We start from the raw sequence: 20,293 nt of genomic DNA on the forward strand, positions 1-20,293 counted from the left end.
GGCGTGTTTTCAAGTTTGCTTAGAAAACCACACCTCCTTCACCCGTCTGGCCCGCCCCTTTTTCTCTTCTTGCATAGCTTCACTGCAGGGTGTCTCTTTCCATCCATGGATGAGAATAGATTAGATAGATAGATAGATAGATAGATAGATAAGATAGATATGTTCAAATCACCCCCATATCCCTAGAATACATATAAAACAAAAACATTACTGTGAAACACATACACATTTGGTATCCCTGTGTCCGAAAGCCCCCGATTCTATTTACATTGGTGAAATATTATATTATTAGGTTATTAAATATTTCACCAATTTTTATTCCTTAAATTTTTTTTTTCCCTATTTTCCTACTCTAAAACCTTAGTGCGTCTTATGGTCCGGTGCGTCTTATAGTCCGAAAAATACGGTAAATATTACACTCATGCCTCTACCATTCTCAGTGTCACATCCATGCAAGAACTCTATGCAACAATGTTTGCTAAAATATTGTCATTCATTGTATATTACCTTTTCAAAATTGTTTGATAATCTCAGTTATTAAATATTAAGGTTCAATGTTCCTTTAAATTCAGTGTAAACCAAGCCCCTGCTCTGTAATAGGACAGTCGTTGCTATTTATGTATAGCCATTGCTCTGTACTGGATTTAGTAACAGGCAAATCTCTTTGGCTGAGGACACAAGCGACTTATGAACTCCTACTAGTTACAGTTACAAGTCTGCACTATGACTTCTACAGGATTGTGGTCTGTTGACTATGAAGTTCATGGAGATGTTCAAGGTAAAAAATAAAAAAAATAAAAAATTTTGGCCTTGAACGTTTATTGCTTTTTAAAATTATGCAATTAAAATAAATGTAATTAATATTATCTAAAGATATATATAGCATTGGCCTCAATATTGTTTTGGGGAGTGGAAATGTGAGGTTAACATAATCTTACTTGTTGCCGCTTCTGAGAATTTAAACACAAGACATAGTTAAATATGTTAAAGTATATCTTTAATTGTAATACTTTTTTAATATTGTGTTGGATTAATTTCTGTATAATCTTTAATTCTAATTAGTTAATTAATAGTTCTAACTATTAATATAGTTCTGTGTTATTTCAAGAGATATCACCACTTAAAAGCACAGTCGGATTGGCATATTTACAGTATATGCAGTTTCAGCTTTACCTAATGCTGTCTATGTTTTAAACTGGTGGTATCTCTTTCAATAATATAGGTAGAACTGGTGTGATCTGTGATCTTGGTGTCATCAGGACAGGTGTTACTTCTGGGACAATATCTGGATACTCTAACAATGGTCAAATATACCTGATGTAGAAATGAAGTTGTGTAGCTGCTTGGGGGGTATCTATGGGACACCTTAAGACTATAATGGCGTCCTCCTAGTCATCCTCAGGGATCTGGCCCATTTATCTTTCTCTGCACAACAGTTATACCTTGACAAAATGTAAGGAGAAAGATATAGAATAGAGATGTAAGGGAATGGCTAGAAGAGCAATTCCCCAGTAGCTGCTGGTGAAATCTGGGAGGAAGGGAACAACAAAACAGTGAGTCCTAAGCTGAACCAGTCCCTTGGGAGTCCCTGGGCAGCAGTTGCTACTTATGATATAGGTGATAGCACGGACAAAGACAAACAACAACAAATGGGATGTCAGCCAAGGGGTCGGAACCAGTTGAGCAGTGCAGTACAGAATCTAAATCCAAGAGAATAGTCACAAGAAAAGCCAAAGGTCAGAAATGTAAATAAAAACAGTAACATTATACAAACAGCACACACAGAAAAGCAATAGCAAGCATTAGGGAGTGGGTTGGAAAGGTATATAAAGGAATCTGCCCTAGACTTGATTGGCCAGGAGGAATGTCAATCAAAAGCAATAAGTTAACTCCCTGGTAGCCAAAGGAAAAAAGCACTGGCTGGACTGACACACAGCAACGGATCAGCAGCTGTGCAGCAATAACAAGTACAAAGGATCACAACTGAACACACCTCCTGCGCTGGAGCGAGCGAGCAGAGGCCCGAGCAGGCAAAGATATTACAAGAGCATTGCTACCCCTGAAGTTGTCAAGTAAAAGCAGGGATAGGATTGAGAAGTCAGGTTTCTCCAGAGAAGGAATGCCATATTGGGTGTGGTAGGCAAGACATAACTGAAAATAGTGGAAGAGAACATTGTTGAGTAGAGAAAAATATCCTATCAGTGTCTGAAAGTTTTTACGACCGGTGGACGCTAGTATATGTCCCAAATATTGTATACCATATTGCAGCAAATCAGCGATAGTAAAAAAAAATTCAGGTAAGTGAGTATTAAACCATATAGAGGTACTGTGGACAAATCATGTACTCAGGAAAATCATAGTGAGGCAGTCCCTTTGCCTATATTCTCCTGGTTGGAGGTAGGATATATTTAGTTTTTGCAGTGATCAGCATTGGGGTCGGTTATCAAAGGGAATAGAGTATCTGACACCAAGGCTTGCACCCTGCACCATGGCCACCCCAGAAATTTCAGGACCCTAGACAGACAAGAAGGATTTCTCCCACCCCTCATATTTACACCAGAAAGAAAAATAGAAATAAGATGCAGCCATACTCACTGCTTCTCACTCCAGGGTGGCATTTCTTTGGATTGTAGATGTTCCTTTTCCTTCATCTTGCCAGTTTGGAACTGACCACTGAGAACTCTTCTTCTAGCCACAAGTTGTTTCTGCAGAGTATGTTACACAAACGTCTTTGATTCCACATATTTTCATCATCCCCTTCATTCTGGTGCCATAGCAAAGTCATCCAGTTTTTGCCCCTAAATATTTTGCACCCCGGATACTGTAATAAGTGCCATACAGATATCCCCCCCCCCCCCCAAAACTAATACTTATCCTAATACTACACCAGTAATTCGTGCCACAATAATTCCCATGAAAATAACTGTGCTAACCAACTACTTTACCCTATAGTTATAAAGCTCATACAATGTGTTCATTAGTACCAGTGCCCACTTTAATAATAATGCCCTCCGAAGGTGACCAGGGTTACTTAATAATTTCAAACAAGGTAAAAAAAAAGGGGGGGGGGGGGGCATGAAGGATATCTAAACAAGGCACGTGGCATATTTATTATGATAAACCTCCAACCCCACATATGCCTCCTTTGACTCTACCCTATCCCTTTGGGCACCCGCCAAGTATAAAGCCACGCACACCTTATAATGCTCAGTTGGAGGCCCCCCACAGTGCCCCCTCTGCAGCCCTGCTCTGCACTTCTCCAGTCCCCCAATGGAGGACATGAGAAAGATTTGCTGGTATTTGCAGTATAGCTGGGTATCAGAGACTGAATTATTGGCCCTATGAGACCTCTCCTCTATCCACATAAAGGAGGTGAGTATAGAATTAAGCCGATGGAACCGAGATTGTGTGGGACCTGTGGGGTAACCTACAGAAGTTGTGAGCAGGAAGATCATCTTCAACAGATTAACATGGGCAGGGAGAGGTGAGATATCCAACAAACCTCAATTCCTATGTATTTAAAAAGGGCCTTTCACTTCCCCCAACAAATCCAGCTCTGAAATCCACTCATTTCAACACAATTGGATTTTTTTCTGTAGCCACCGCTACTTTATACTGTGATAGTAGAACTAGCAACTCTTCTGTGATGGCAGTATCTCACAGGGCTGTATGGCTAAAAAAAAAATCATAGCAGAGCTGCCAACGCTGTTGCTGGCAATGGACTATGAATTTATCCGCACTTACATTAGTAATAATTAAACGACTCTGGATCCTGTTGTGGCATAATACAGTAAGTGATAACATCTCTCATAGGTCTCTCATTCCAATTCCGTCTTCGCAAATAACCACACAACACTAACCTGGAATAAATGTATGATATTAAAACATTTTATGGATGTAAATGTAAAAAGATGCCAACCACAGACTTCAGGCAGGTCAGCATACAAGTCTACAGGGAGGTTTAACACATCGTTGCAAAATCTACAAATGTCTGAAGACTGTACAACTACAGGAGAGGGGAAGAGCACTGCAGTGTAACTCACAGGCTGTATTCCCATGTAATTGGAGATAATGGATCAGCCCTTGTTACAGGGATAAACAATAAAAAAATAACAATGTAATAATATAATTATCTCCCCCCCCCCCCCCCCCCCCAAATCCCCAATGGAGCAGAAGCCTTCTGTCTCTGCCTTGTCTGCAGTACAACAAAAACTTTGCTAAGCTAAGGCCCCATGTAGCAAGCCACAGTGAAAAAGTGCTGCAGGAGAAACGGTGGCGGAAACACATCGCCGTTTTTCCTGCAGAATTTGCAGTTTTTTCCTGCAGAATTTTTGCTTCCATTATACCTATACAGAGAACACCAGCAACGACTTTTGAAATCACAGAGTGTCCGCCGCGGATATTATTCTGCAATTTGTGGATGGGATTAGCTAGAATCCCATTCACTGTGCTAGTACTGTAGAACGCAGCGCTTTTCACTGTGGCATTTCTGCTATGACCAAAACACTGCATTTTTGCAATGTGGGGCCCTGGCTTTAAAGGCTAAGACATCAAAGTCAGATTGATGTATGAAGCAGGAAGCAGGCAGCTGTGTTCTTTGTGTAGTGACCAGTAGAGATGAGCGAGTACTGTTCGGATCAGCTGATCCGAACAGCACGCATGCATTGAAATGAATGGAAGCACCTGGTACTTCCGCTTTGACGCCGGCCAGCCGCTTAACCCCCCGCGTGCTGGCTACGTCCATTCATTTCAATGCGTGCGTGCTGTTCGGATCGGCTGATCCGAACAGTACTCGCTCATCTCTAGTGACCAGAACAGGCTATTTCAGATCAGCTCCTATTCACTTGAATGACAGCTAGGCTGCAGCGCTTCAGTTCAGCCACTACACAACATAGCTGTCTGCTTCCTTCTCCATACTTTAAGTCCTAAACCCTCAGGGCTAGTTCACAGGGAGTCAAATGAGCTGGATTTTTATGCGGAATCCGCGTCAGAATCCAGATTTTTAAAAAACGCTTCCCATTGAAATCAATGGCAGCGGGTTATTTCCTTTTTCCGAGAGCGGTTCGTTCCCACTCAAGGAAAAAAGAAGCGAGCTGCCCTTTGTTCAGGCGGATTCCGCGGCTGATTCAGCCACGGACATCCGCCTCGCGACATCTCTCTCCCGATTAGGCCCATTCATTTGGGCCTAATCCAAAGTGGAAAGCCGCGACTATCAGAAGCCACGACAGATGCGGCTAGCCGCATCAAAATCCGCGTCGAAATCTGGACCATTTTACTCCGTGTGAACAAGCCAGTGATAACTGGCCATTTTTTATCACGGACCATCAAAATATAGGTCATGTCCTATTTTTAGCCATTTTCACTGGGGAATAGTTTATCTCCTGTTTACTTGCATTATTTATCTCTTAGTTTCGTGTATATGCTGCGTCATTTCTAAAGTTAAATACAGAACTGTGCAATAAAACCCATGAGATGCTAACAGGGTACAATTCACTAGCCATAATATGTCCTGTTATTTCTTACAGGGGTATTCTTCAGAAAGGTACAGTAAGAATGCTTTGTTTCGTGTTTAACCTGCATTGATTTGTAGTGTGCTAACACATAATGATATAGCAGCATTAGGCCAGGGCCCCATGTGGCGAAAGAGCATTGCTTTGACTGCAGTGGAAATTCCACAGCAAAAATTTGTACCAAATAGAACTGATACCTTTTAAGGCTGGGGCCCCACGTTGCAGAAACGCGTCGGTAAAACGCTGCATTTTGCAGTACCTGTGAGGTGGATGGGATTATGACTAATCCCATCCACACATTGCAAAAAAATAAATTACAGTTTCCACAACATGAGCATTTTTGTAAATCGCAGCATGTCAGTTTTATCTACGGAAACACTGTCATTTTTGGTAAAGGTATAATAGAAGCAGAAAGTTTTACTCTGCAGACCCATAGATTGTAAGCCCTCGCGGGCAGGGCCCTCTACCCCACTGTGCCAGTCGGTCACTGTTAGTATTATATCTACCTGTATATTTTGTGTATTGTATGTAAACCCCCAAATGTAAAGCACCATGGAATTAATGGTGCTATATAAATAAACAAAAATAATAATAATAATAATAATAATAATAATAATAATAATTTTAGTGTGGGAAAAAACACGTTGCATTTCTGCCATGTTTTTTTGGCTGTGCCTCTCTCCGCGTGGCCTTAGCCTAAAAGTGAGTCTAAAGTCCACTAAACGTTTGCAAAAATCTATGAAACGGCATGCACCACCATGATAGTTTGGGATCATCTTGTGATTGTCCTGTTGCTGTTTATCTAAATATTAGGCAGTATTATCACATCTGCCCTAATGTTTTACTATTCAGACAAGAAACAGGCTTACAGAGTATTTGTTGGTTCTCCTGGACTCAGTACAAAGGAATCTAGAAGAAATGACAAGAATAATGAAAACCTGAACCTCATGACACATCTAAGAATAATCTAATGTCTATGGGAGCTGTAAGGCATCTAACTCTGAGGAAAACAAGGATCAGACAAGTTGTATTTTTTACCCTGATGTCATTGCTCCAGTTACGTTCCTTCTACTGCAGTAATATGCATGCTCAGCTAAGCTCAACCTCTGTGCTAATGAAGAAATCCAGGTTAATAGCCATCAGCCATTGCACATTTTATTTTAACTTTCAGGTCTTTTTTTTAGATGTTTTGTATATTCAGAGTACAGAATTCAGTACAATACATACTAAGGCTATGGCCTCACATTTCAGAACGCAGCGAAAAAAAACAGTGCAGAAAATAAACACAGTGGAACCCTATAATGCAGCGTATCTGCAATGTGGGACCTCAGCCATATGTGGCTTTCCATGTAGATTTGAGTAAGTGATAGAAGAAGAGACAGCATTATCCAGCAAGGTAAAGTAATATGCATGCCTTGTTCCTAAACCTGAACTTGACACTTTATGGCCTTTTAGGTTGTACACAATCTTAGGCCTTTTGCACACGTTCACATTTCTTTTCATGGGCATATGCAGAACTCCATCCATTTTCCAGAGACCTGCTCCTTCACTTTGCAGCCACAGAACTCCAGAAACGCGTCTGGCTCCATGGAAATCACAGCACATAAATGGTATCTGTGTGCTGTCCGTTGTTGTGCACATAGGAATCTCTAAGGTTGTGTTCACATGGGCCAAAACACAGCTGGAAATTCAAAAACATGTTCTCCTGAAAGTTGCCACAGCATAAAACACCAGAACCCAATTGTTTGTTTCTGTGGCCCACCTACAGGAATAGTTTAGGGTCATCTTCTACTTTCACCTCTTGCATTGCAAAGGTTGAAAGACGCGGCTGAAACCTGCAACACCAATTGACATGCATCTGGTTTCAGTTTATACTATATTCTCTGTGAATATTGATAGTAACCTACATTACTATGCCCATACACAAGACTATGAATTATTTAATATTAAATGTACAAAAATCACTTTTTCTCATCTGAATCTTTCAGGTAATGGATAACAAATAAACATATACATATATGTCCTTATATAAGAGTGTAGACCATAGAATTAATGAATGGGAATGCCATGGGAGTTCACCAAAACGCAGGAATAAATGTGTTATAGTCTGTAGATGGTTAACACCCAGTGTGCAACCAAAGCAAGTTCTTTCATGTTTTAATGACTAGTGTATGGTATGTAAATACTGCATTGGCTGAAAGATATAGCTAAGCAGGGGCAACACGGTGGCTCAGTGGCTAGCACTGCAGCCTTGCAGTGCTGGAGTCCTGGGTTTGAATCTCACCAGGAACAACATCTGCAAGGAGTTTGTATGTTCTCCCTGTGTTTGTGTGGATTTCTTCCCATACTACAAAGACATTTTGATAAGGAAAAAAATGTGCATTTAGAGCCCTATATGGGACTCACAATCTACATTTAAAAAAAAAAAAAGAAAGATATAGCTAACTTACAAACCATTTTATATAGAGCAGTTTCATTCATGGTGTGGGATATTGGTTCCCTGTACAGTAGAGCCAGGAGCCTGAGCAGGAGCCAGGATAGGTAAGTAAATAGGAACCATTACCCGTTACGCAGTGGTATCGGCTGCCACCAGGCCCCCTACTGTCCTGGGCCCTATGGCCGGTACCGCAGCTACCACAGTAGCTATGCCCCTGAGTAGTATTTTCTAGTGCCAGTAATATATAGTGCCTAGTACTTTGTATTCACTAGTACAATTGTCACTAATGAAAATTATAGCATCTAGTGGTACGTTTCATATCTTACTTCTGACTTGAAGAAAACATGTCATGATGATAAATCCAGACTAGCGACCTCCCTTGGCCTTAGCAAACTAGAGGCAGGACACTGCAGAAGTTGCATAAGAAGGACATGTAAATTCTCCTGTACTATGGATGTGTGGAAGTAGGATAACTTTTCACATCATACAGATCCTCTTAGTCAGTGATTATTCATCTTTTTACCATAAAGGCAGCCCCATCTTAAGGAACCTCTAATATAATATTACACTGCAAACAAATCCTTAGTTTACAGACCGTTCACTTATTTATTAACCCATATACTGCTGGAAAACATACAATAGACCATATTCAGCAAAGCATGAATTATACTTATATTAGCACCAAGAAACTCAATGTAATGACAGTATGAAATGGCTCAGACACCATGCCAACATCTTTGAGCAAAATGGGAGTAAAATTACCATTCCAGTCTTCAAAGTGAAACCTTTTGCCAATGAACTAAAGCTAGAAGATGAAATATCAAATACAATTATAGATGGAGGAACAACCACTAGATATGGACAAGGTGCTATTACTGGCCCTACTGCTAGTACTGCTCATCTCCCTCACTGTCTAGTGTCAAGCTTGTTGTGACATTACAAAAAGCCAACTTATGTGTCTCTGTGCCATAAAATATACAAATCCTGTGTCATCAGGGGTCATAAAACAGAAAATAGTTGGCCTAGATGCAAAAAAGACACTCTAACATGACACATGGACAATGCACAAGCAAAGTATTTCCTAGCAACATGGACGGCATGGTTTATGTAATGGCGGTGGTGCCAGAAAGTTAGAAATGTAACTTTTGAGTGAGATACCGAGGCAGGGACTAACCCTAAAAATAAACCCATCAGTCACTGCCTTCTCATAAGTGATGGGTATAATGATTATGTGGGGGTAATAGTCCTGCAAAGCTAAGGGCCCCTTCACACAGCGTAAGCGCTCTGCTCATTCCAAGCCGTACACGCGAACGCTTCTAAACACTTCCCATTCACTTCAATGGGAGTGCGCGTAAAGCTGGCTTTACGAGCGCTCCCATTGAAGTGAATGGGAAGTGTTTAGAAGCGCTCGCGTGTACGGCTTGGAATGAGCCGAGCGCTTACGCTGTGTGAAGGGCATTAAGGGAACCTATCAACTAAAGACTCCTTCATGGGGAGTAATTCAGCTGATAGCATTGTGTTACCAAGGGGATGACCAGGGAGCCGATAACATTGCCAATAAGAATACAACAAAGTAAAGGAGAATATCAATGCCAAGGAGGGACATCAAATCAAGTTACATAAGATCACGGCTATTTAATAACCTACCCATTATACAGTATGTATATCGCATTCACTTAACAAGTATCAGTTCACAGGTATGACAGAATGACAAGTGCCGGTTTCTAGGTGTGCCACCATCAACTGGTCAGATGTCAGCCTTAGCAATGGGATACAAATACTGTCTAGAAGATAGAACTGACTGACATAGGCGCAACCAACAACTGATAGGAGTTCACAGACGGCTACTTTGAAGACTATGAAGATAAAACTCTGCTTTCAATTGAAACCATTTTCAAGAAACTCCTAAATGGGTTAGGTGAAGACATTCCACTAAGTACAAGCTAAGGTGACTCCATCACTGGGACCTGAATCCACAGATAGGGTCACGTGAATCAGTGTTTTCCCCTTCTGAATCTGTCAATATGCCAGTGAGCACTTGACTGCGCATTGCAGATTACAGGGTCCCCATACAAAAAAAAGCCCTACTTATTTAACAAATGCCCCGCCTGGGTCCTCCATCCCATATGGCCTAAAACTAACCGAAAGCCAATACATGAAATGTATTGTAGTCACATGGTGTCTTTTACCTGTCAGTAAAGGCGCCATATTCTACATACAACATAGAGTATGGACTATTCATTCACTCTGAATCTCCCATCACTCCGATAAAGCAAAGCAACACAGGGGTAGATTTATCCATTCCATAAAATATTATGGCGTTACCGGGCACCATATTTATCCAGCTGCTGGAGAAATATTTTTAATCTCCTTATTGTGGTTAAGTTGCTTTTAATGAATGTCTTTTACACGGGTGTTGCCCGAGTGTAGCACCGAGTAGCCTGTTAGCATCAGCCATGACAACCAGAATGAAAATATCCAGTGTTTACTTTGCTGCCGGGATTCGGAGGATAAGAAGGAGCCTCGCTATAGTGCAAGAAGTTTATATTACAAAGTGACTTCCATTGAAGACGCAAACAGCTTTATTTATAACAAGTTTCGACTTTATTTCATCAGTCACCTAGTCATTTACTAGTAAGATGTAGCCATAATTCCAGCGTCCTACTGAGTGCAAGACAAAACTGTTTAATGTTAGGATTCAGGAGATAAAAGAAAACCCAATGGACAAGACCTTGTATTTCTCTTTTGGAATCAATACAAAGGAATGGAGAAGGAATAACAAGATTAGCTACAACCCAAGTTAAAGCTAGAATTTAGCGCACATTGACTCAGCTTTGTTTGATATGCAAATTATACTTGTAGATTTTAAAGAGATTGAACAGGACTTGGAATAAGTTTCCTTTTTTTCTCCAGAAACAACACTTTGATCCATGTTCTTTGTCTGCTTTTGCACTTGGGCTTGTCACTTGGCTAGGACTAGAAATGAGCAAGTAGTATTCGATCGAGTAGGTATTCGATCAAATACTACGGTATTTGAAATACTCATACTCGATCGAGTGCCACTCGCTATTCGAATGGAAAAGTTCGATGCAGAACCAGCACTGATTGGCTGAATGCTATACAGTCGGCCAATCAACGCTGGTTCTTCTCCTACCTTTAGAAGTCTTCTCCGTGCAGCTTCCCCGCGGCGTCTTCCGGCTCTGTATTCACTCTGCTAGGCATCGGGCCTGGGCAGAGCTGACTGCACATGCCCGCGCTACTACAAAATGGCCGCTTTGACTGTAAGCAGTCATTTTCTTGTAGTGCGGGCATGCGCAATCGGCTCTGCCCAGGCCCGATGCCTGGCAGAGTGAATTCAGAGCCGGAAGACGCCGCGGGGACGCTGCACGGAGAAGACTTCTCGGAGGATCCAGCCCGACCCTCACTCGTGGACTTGGTAAGTATAATTTGATCGAATGTTGTCTACCCCTGAAACGAGCATTTTCCCCCCATAGACTATAATAGGATTCGATATTCGATTCAAGTAGTCGAATATTGAGGGGCTACTCGAAACGAATATCGAATATCGAACATTTTACTGTTCGCTCATCTCTAGCTAGGACCAGAAAATTATTTTATTATTTTATGGACGAAACTCAGGTGATTTGTTTTGAAGACATATTTGTGGACTTATCCTCCTGATTTGTTTCAGGCTGAACCTATTCGACACACAAACTGCTATTATTATACTCTGGATTCTTTTCAGACGCCAGAGTACAACAAGTGGAGGTGCAGAAACAAAATAAAGACGCTAAAAAACTCAGTGGAAAAAAAACTCATCACATTTTTTTCCGCAGTGCTTTTCATTGTGTTTATGCTGCCTCTTTATCAGCATTGTTACTCCCTTATTAAATATATAGGAAACATGCAAGTGCTTCCAAAGGTAAAAATGACATGCTGCATTTTTCAAAAACACGTGAGATTTTTCAACAACATTTCACTGCATTGTGTGAGTGTAACATCTCTGCCTGTTCGGGTCTCTGCGCCACCCTCTGCTCGCATGCTGCGGTGCAGGAGGCGTGTACAGTTTGATAATTTGCTTAAAGGTTTTAGTTGCACTGTGTGAACACGGCTCTAGTTCGGTAATTGGATTTGCACCACACCCATCTTCTGCCAATGTTGCCTCTGTCCATTCAGTGGTTTGATTTTGTCTTGCCTGTGATTGACAGCTTTCCTTCCTATCAGGTTCAGGGCGGGTTCTTCCTCCCCTATTTAGTCTTTGCTCACGTTCACACTGGTGCCTGTTATTGCCACGTGCTTGCTGGTTTCCCTTGCTGTTTAGTTACTTGTACTCTAATCCTGGACCTCTGGCTTTCCCTACTGACTATTCTTTTGGACTCCGATTTGGCACTGCATTGCTCGACTGTTACTGACCGTTGGCTAGCTGATCTCCCTTTGTTGTCCGTCTTGTCTGCATTTTGTGTCTCACGTATACAGGAAGGGAACGTCTTCGTGGTTGCCGCCTATTACATAGGATAGGGCCTGGCAATAGGAAGGGACAGTGGGGGGCTTCAGCTTAGGACTCACTGTCTCTTGTGTCCCATCCCAGGGTTCAACAGCTACTGGGGAATTGCTGTCCTAGCAATTCCCTAACAGTGAGCTAAATCTTGAGCTTTAGTATGTGTTATGTGTGAAGTACACTAAATCTTGTTATGTACTTGTGTGGGAAGCCCAATTGTCAGTGTGAACATGGCCTATCTTATTATATGTTTACTTTCAGTATACAGAAGACCAGGCCAAACGTGTTGCAGTAGTTGGATGGGTCAAAAATACTCCTCATGGTACAGTTACTGGGCAGGTCCAGGGGTCCAAGGAAAAAGTGGAAATAATGTGAGTACAGCTTATGTCAATGGTCATTATTTGCCACATACATTACGGTACAGCTACAAGAAAGCAAGGGCTTTTTGCAGCAATATATTGTTCAGCTCTGTACACATACAGTATACAGTGGGCAATAAACTGTAGTCCTAACACTGCAAAGAAACCGGGGTTTTATTGATAGCAGTTAATAAACAAATAATATCCAGTCCAGTAGTAATACCTGAGTCCTTTTCCCACTGTCAGACATTTATATTTTTAGAGTTCCTAAAAGGGTTCTCCAGGACTTGCATATTGATGGTCTTTCCATAGGATAGGTCTTCAGTATGTGATGTAACACCTGCGAGCCTTGTATATCTGCTTTTTGAAGAGTCCACAGCACAAGCAATGACGCTCTTCAGTCACAACTGTTATGCATGTATACCAAGGCCTCACAAAAGTAATAGCAAGAGATTGACTGAAAACTGCAAACAGTAGAGACAGCTATTTAAAATTAGATGCTTTTACCAGATCCCATCGTAAGGCAGTGTGGACTTGCACTGAACCTGGGCATCTGAATTGTCACCAGACAGATAGATGTACCAATGTACTGCTGCATAGCCCAAAACAAAATCCACTAGAATTTACACAAGAGAAGTCATACAAGCAAGGGTCAGTAATAGAAGAGAACGCCACAGACCAAATCAGAAAACAAACACACAAGGCACAAGCAGAATCAGGAGACAAAGGGAAATCAGAGAAGAAGCCAAGGGATCAGTTCAGCAATTAATAGCAACAGGTTTTTGGGGTTTTTTGAAGGTGCCAAAACTGTGCCAACTTTCACCCAAGTTCGCAAAAAAGTGGGTGTGTTGCTAAAAAAAATGCAAAGGGATACATCTATCGGAATTCCATATCAAAAGAGAAAGGGCCCCCAAACAAACCCAACCCTCCAGACCAAAAGGCACCAAGAAGGGGGCCACATGGTGGCTCAGTGGTTAGCACTGCAGCCTTGCAGTGCTGGGTCCTGGTGTTCAAATCCCACCAAGGGCAAAAAACCATCTGCAAGGACTTTGTATGTTCTCCCCGTGTTTGCATGGATTTGTATTCGATACGGGGAAAAAATGTACATTGTGAACCCTATGTGGGGCTCAAAATCTACATAAAAAAAAATAAAAATAAAAAAGCACCAAGAAGACTACAGGGTAAAGTGCAATTGAAAGTGAAAGGAAGTGCTGTGGAAAGTGCCACACTCAATGAGTACCCATCTCTCAGTGAATTATGGCACCCCATCCCCTGGGGCACTGTGCACTTCAGGTCTTCAATGTAGTCAAAGCCTAATGGCTTTGATTCAGTGGCCCAGATTACAACCACTGCTCCTCATCACCAGCTTTCGGTTGCCCCCAACAGTGGGGTGACCAGTTTCATCGGTGGAGGCAACTTACTTACTGGATCTGATAAGAAGGAATACTACACTTAATCTTAGCCAAAAAGCTGAGAAGCGAACAGTCACAACTGGTAATGGAGCCAAACCAGGAGTAATAAACAATTAGTGGCTACGTGAGTCTGGAAGGAGTGGTCTTATAAAGGCCTCCTCAGCTACTAATTAGCCGAAGCAGAGAACTTCTGATCACAGAAGCTTCTTCAGGTTGACAGGGCAACCTTAAAGAAGTAGCAATGAAGTGACCCTCTTGACAACATGGAACCGTATACATTGCTGTATATAGTGTTGTTTGTGGAAACACAGCATTTTTGTTGCACATTTTGCTACTCTGCCAATGTCCAGAGTAGAATTAACAAATGGGAAATGTCTAAAAGCTTCCTTTATATTTTCCATTCCTTTTGTAGTCACTCCTGACTTTGTCTGAAAAAAACGCACAGCACTATATACAGCCATGTATACAGTACCAGTAGTTATTGCTTGTAAGTGCCAGGGCCTCGTCAAAAAGCTGATCACGCAATGTCTTAGCCTAAGACTGGCTGTACTTGCACCAGAAATTCAAATTTATTGAATTTTTTTTCTTTTTTTTTTTTTTTCCAGGAAAAATTGGCTCAGAAATGTTGGCAGTCCAATGTCCCGGATCGACAACACTGTTTTTACAAATGAAAGACAGATACAAGAAGTGCAATATACAGATTTCAAAACCAAGTACTAAAGTGTAGTAACAGCTTACTTTTACACTTGTTAAATTTGTTTAACAATTTTTTTTTTATTGATAATCCAACACAAAAAGTAGGTGATTTTATTAAAAATGGAATAATTTACTAAAAGCAAAACTATCCTTAACTTTGGTGGTTTTTTATGTTTTGTTTTATTTGTAAAACAATAACCAAATAAGAGGAGTTTGAGGAATAGAGGATATTGGTGATCTATCCTTGGGAGATTTCCTATCCATGTCCTCTTATCAGGCCTGTGATGTGATGTCCGTTCATCATACAGACATGCTATGTATCTTCCAACAGGTGATCAATGGAGTTGCTGGTTGTTGGACCCCCACCCACATATTAAAGGGGTATTCCCATGACGCATGTTCACTAACCTGCAGGCTGTTGTGCTCTCTTCACTTCCTGCTTTTCTCGGCACATAGGTGGGCGGGGTTTCACTTGCACGAGATTGGTTGTAAATGAATTACCACAGTGTGAAGCTGATGTAGCAGAGCTGGATTTGAGTTAGTTTGCATTACATACAGAGGTAACGGACTCCCTATCTCAGCCCTTATCAGCCAAATTCAATTAAACTGACTGATAAGAGCTCAGAAATCCTGCAGCTCTCACCTCCCCTATCTGAGAAGCTTTGCTACTTAAAAGACACAAACAACTTAGAGCTGCTCCCAGCCCCTCCCTCCCCCCCTGAGAGCAGGCAGCTACCTCACTTGACAAATGAACAGATAATCCCAAGGGCCATAGAAACGAAGTGTAAACAATGAAGTGAATAAATTAAGATAGCGGCCAAAAAAAGCAGTTTTGATAAAGCAATGCATTTAGAAAAAGTCTTAAATCCACATAAACTAGCAGTATAGATAGGATCCTTGTAATGGGACAACCCCTTTAATGACCTCTCCTAAGAATAATTTACTAATAACATAGTCCCAGACAACCCCTTTAAACAAGGGAAAGACTTTTCTGAAATGTATTATAGTCTGATTGTACTACAGCCTTTAATACCTCCAAGGCTCAGTTCACATCAGCGTTTGTACTACATACTGGGATTCCGTTCCCCACTTCGCACGAAAAATGCGCCATTTTCAGTCTGAAACCATTATAGTCTATGGGATTGACGGGTTTCCCAAGATAACCGCTTTTTTTATGCAGATTAGGTTTGCTTTCGGGGGGGGGGGGGTCCCCAAGCAGACCCGCCCCCAATGAAAACCTGTACGCAGATGCAAACCTAGCCTAAGAATCTTATACTGCATATCTAGAGCTCATAGATAGGAGATAGCTCCCTACTGTCTCCTGCCTGAGCTATCTGTACAGTGGTAGTTGATCCTCCCATTGCTATGACATCAGCTATCAGACATCCACCATCATTACGCCCCACTGCACCAACTGCCTTATTTGCATATACTTTCAAAGTTGTTTTTCTCCAAGTCTAGGTGTGTTGCTATCACTGTAGTGTGCGCTATAAAGCAGTGGTGACAGCTGAATATGTTGTGGGGAGGCGGTAGACGGTAGACTTCCTATAAGTGCTGGGTTACATAACACGAGTCTCCAATAATCAACACCACAAGCTTAATGGCATGACAAATTACAGTCTGATGAATGAGTTTGGCTTCGGTGAAGGGAATGGATGGATGGATGGATAATGCTATTTTTCAGGGGTTTGCCTACGCCTCTTAATTCTAGTGCAGGGAAATCTTAATACGTCAGCCTGCCAAGACATTTTGAAGAATTGCATGCTTCCAACTTTTTGGGAAGAGTTGGGGAAGGTTCCATCATGACAGTACCCCAGTTCATAAAACAACATCCAGAGGTCCAAAAACACATGCCAAAAGGTCCAAGGTCCTGGGCATTGCAGGATCCTGTCCAATACAGGGTTGGGGGAATTTTCAGACCTCAGAGTATAATAATCGGAGACCGAGGGGGGATACAAACACAAAAAACACTGTCACTTACCTATCCCCGACTCCGCTGCAGTCCTCGGTGGTGTCGGCCATCTTTATGACGTCCAGACGTCATATGACCCGGGACGCAGGTCCCAGTCAAGTGACATCAGGGACATCACACAACTAGGCCCAATGCCTGTATGGAGCGCAGAGAGGTAAGTAACTGTGTTTTTTATGTTCCTTACCTCTCCCGGGCCTCCGATCATTATACTCGGGCGTCTGAAAAGAGCCCCGAGTATAATAATAGTGTTTGTGGGGCCCGCGGTGTCACTTACCAATCCCGGCCCCTGCCAGGATCAGTAAGTAAAAAGGGCCCGTTCCAGCCAGTAACAGCCTATGGAGAAAAAAAAATAAATCAGCGGTAGCGGCTGTCGCCGGGCCCCTAAAGTCTCGTTCACATCACCTTCACATTTGTACCTGTGAGTATGGCGCAGAAGTGAACCCAGCCATAGTGAGATTTTTGCATTACGCTGGGTTCACACCAGCATCTGGACTCCGTTATCAGGTTTCTGTCTTCTGCATGCAGAAGATGGAAACCTGTCATGCCGAATCCGGCCGTGAGCGCCGGTGAGCATTTTATGTTCTCTGCGGCGAAACCGTTTTTTTTAAACCAGACACAGAGTACTGCATGTCCGACTCTGTGTCCGGTTTAAAAAAAACGGTTTAGCCGCAGAGAGCATAAAACGCTCACTGGCGCTCACGGCCGGACACTTTTCAAACCCATTCAAATGAATGGGTTTGAAAGATGCCGTTAGGTTTCCATCTCCTGCCCTGCTTTGTGCAGGAAACGGAAACCTGCAGAACGGAGTCCCAGGCGCAGATGTGAACGAGCCCTTACACATTCATAGAGGTGGTAGTGTGTGGTTATATGCAGACAGTATAGCTTATATTTCATCTAGTGTAAGTTATTAGCATTTCTGTTGCGGTTATCTATCTGCATTTCTTGCATTTCACAATCCATGAGCAGTGGCAGAACTGTACGTATATCCCAGCTATATGTTAGCTCGCCATGTATAAATACTTTATTTTACATTATTATCAACACGATATGTTTAGACAAAATTTCAGAAAGGTATGATTGTTATTTAGATACGGTAATATTTTACAGTAATGTGTACATTCCAAGTGATTGGAGACATTAGCAGAATACATAATGTAAGACAAGTTATATACATCTAAATGCCACCTATAGTGCTAAATCATGGATGTTGTATATAATACATAAGTGTGTAATGTACCGTAACTGTAGCAAATGCATTCCAGATACGTAAAATATAAGGGAGTAAAGTTCGTGCCATGTATACCAGGAATCTGTGCTATGATGGAATGAAGTCACACAACTGCCAGCATAGGAGACTATAGACAGGCATAGGAACCTGGCGAGTGAGAACACAAACATGCTTGTGCCTGCACATAAGGGCTGGGAGGCTGCTTGTAACTCATTGTTCTGGCCTATAGGAGAATTAGTGTTGAATCATGTTTTACTGCTAATCTTTAGTGCTCAGTTATTATAGTTATTACTCCCTGTGTAGACTTTTATATTTCTGTGTCTTACCAGTTTAATTACTGTCTCGGGATCCATTGCTTGTTACTGGAACGTATACTTTAGTAATGTATAGGTAAGTACTGATCATGTTCCTCCCTTCTTTCCAGTTTCTGGTTATCAGTGATGTGTGGGCTTGAAGTTATCCATTTATCTATATTTTAAAGGGATTTTTTTTAATTTTATTTAAATATAGGACTTCATCTTATTTCTTTTTAATATGATTTACTTTCTATCCATACTGCTATTATTCATACATTTACATGTTTAGAAGTGAATTAGAGTGATATCTAAAAGGCAATAACCATGTAACACTAGACGATAATTCACTGGAGAATATTGGCTAATCTTTTATTATTGGGCACTATGCTAAAAAAGCGCACTGCCACAGAAAATGTTTAGCAAAAAATATATAAAGCTTTATTTAAATACATTTTAAAACATATATAAGACAGAAATAATGAATGGGGTGATACAACCAAACAGAACAATGAAGGCCCAAGATGGAATACTAATGGTTAATGATGAATAAATGACACTTATACTACATATATATAAGGATATGTAAAACATCCCTAGTTTCTAAAGTGCATATATAACATACATAGTTTTTTTAAAGTGCAAATATTCTGTGAAATAACATGATACCAAGTAATAAATTACCTATGAGTGGACCTTCATGTAGTGAACGCGCCCCGACGCGCGTTTCGCCACTACCGTGGCTTCCTCAGGGGGAAAAAAGATTATCTTTTATTATTGGGTTAACAGAATCTTCATTCATATAATAAATTTGAGTGAACACAGTATGGATATGCTGCTTATCTTCACATTTTCTTGATAAAAAAATAAATAAAATGATAATAGAAAGCAAAATCACAATATACCGTATATACTCGAGTATAAGTCGAATTTTTCAGCCCAGGCTTATATTCGAGTCAATAAGTTTTCCAAGATTTTTGTGGTAAAATTAGGGGCCTCGGCTTATATTCAGGTCGGCAATTGGGAAAAAATTGCCCTACTTATAACACTCATGCATTATATAGACACTAGATTTATAAGGAGTGTTTCTTATTACACTAGACCAGGTGGATTTGTACCTAGGAATAGATGCTCTTTTTAGTGACTCCTGAGGTGTCTAAGAAAAGTTTGATATTGAAAACATTAGACTGAATAAAGCTTCAGAGTCACAGCTTATCTTGTCATATATATGTGGTTTTTAATTATAATTAATAAAAGTTGAGTTTTAATCAAACATTTTTGCCTATTCAGAAGTGTAGTTTAAAAATACCCAACTGTTAAGTGACTTAGGTGGAAATCAGGAATGATCTTCTAAAAATTATTATTACCAAGTTGCAACATGTTCCCGTCACATTTACTAAAATAAGGGTGCTATTACACATCAGCATTTATTTCGCATTATATGGACATCTCTTCAAACCACATGTTTTGCATTTTCATCAGTATTAGTCTTTTATATTGGAGTAGAAAAAGCAGGACTTGTGTAACCACTAGTAAAACCAGCACATGTAATAGCTCCCGAAAGATAGCCATTACATTACATGTGGAAATTCAGAATTTTGAGATTTTATTTAATCTCATCCTCATATTGCTGGAAAAAAACGCTGTGGCAAATGCAAAATGTTAATTTCACCTGCAAAAATGTTCAGACTTATTGCAGTGAAAAAATTTTGTGTTGTGCTTTTTCTGCAGATTTTTGTTGCTGCGATTTGCTACATAAAGTTCATAACTGTAAGGGCTAGTTCACACAGTGATTCAGCGTGAACACATTCTGTTGCAGCTGCCGCAATGGGATGCCGGTGCAGTGCCTAGTCTGGAGGGCCTAGTCTAGAATGGGCGGGGCGGTGCT

At 41.0% G+C, this 20,293-nt stretch overlaps 1 protein-coding gene across 1 annotated transcript; it reads left to right on the forward strand.

Annotated features, from left to right (window-relative positions):
- The first annotated feature begins 658 nt into the window (after nt 1-658).
- LOC142213293 (acylphosphatase-2-like) lies at nt 659-15,067 on the forward strand. Its single transcript, XM_075281608.1, has 4 exons — nt 659-778; nt 5,526-5,542; nt 12,707-12,816; nt 14,822-15,067. Exons 1-4 carry the CDS (start codon nt 724-726, stop codon nt 14,934-14,936), a joined length of 297 nt encoding a protein of 98 aa, XP_075137709.1. The 5' UTR covers nt 659-723; the 3' UTR covers nt 14,937-15,067.
- Nucleotides 15,068-20,293: the final 5,226 nt, after the last annotated feature.

This window comes from Leptodactylus fuscus, chromosome 7, assembly GCF_031893055.1.
Source record: "Leptodactylus fuscus isolate aLepFus1 chromosome 7, aLepFus1.hap2, whole genome shotgun sequence".
NCBI classification, from domain to species: Eukaryota; Metazoa; Chordata; class Amphibia; order Anura; family Leptodactylidae; genus Leptodactylus; species Leptodactylus fuscus.

Coding starts and splice junctions, on each gene's coding strand:
- LOC142213293 (XM_075281608.1), top strand. CDS start 724: ATGACTTCTACAGGATTGTGGTCTGTTGACTATGAAGTTCATGGAGAT. Junction 12,817..14,821: donor AAGGAAAAAGTGGAAATAAT/GTGAGTACAGCT, acceptor TTTTTTTTCCAG/GAAAAATTGGCTCAGAAATG.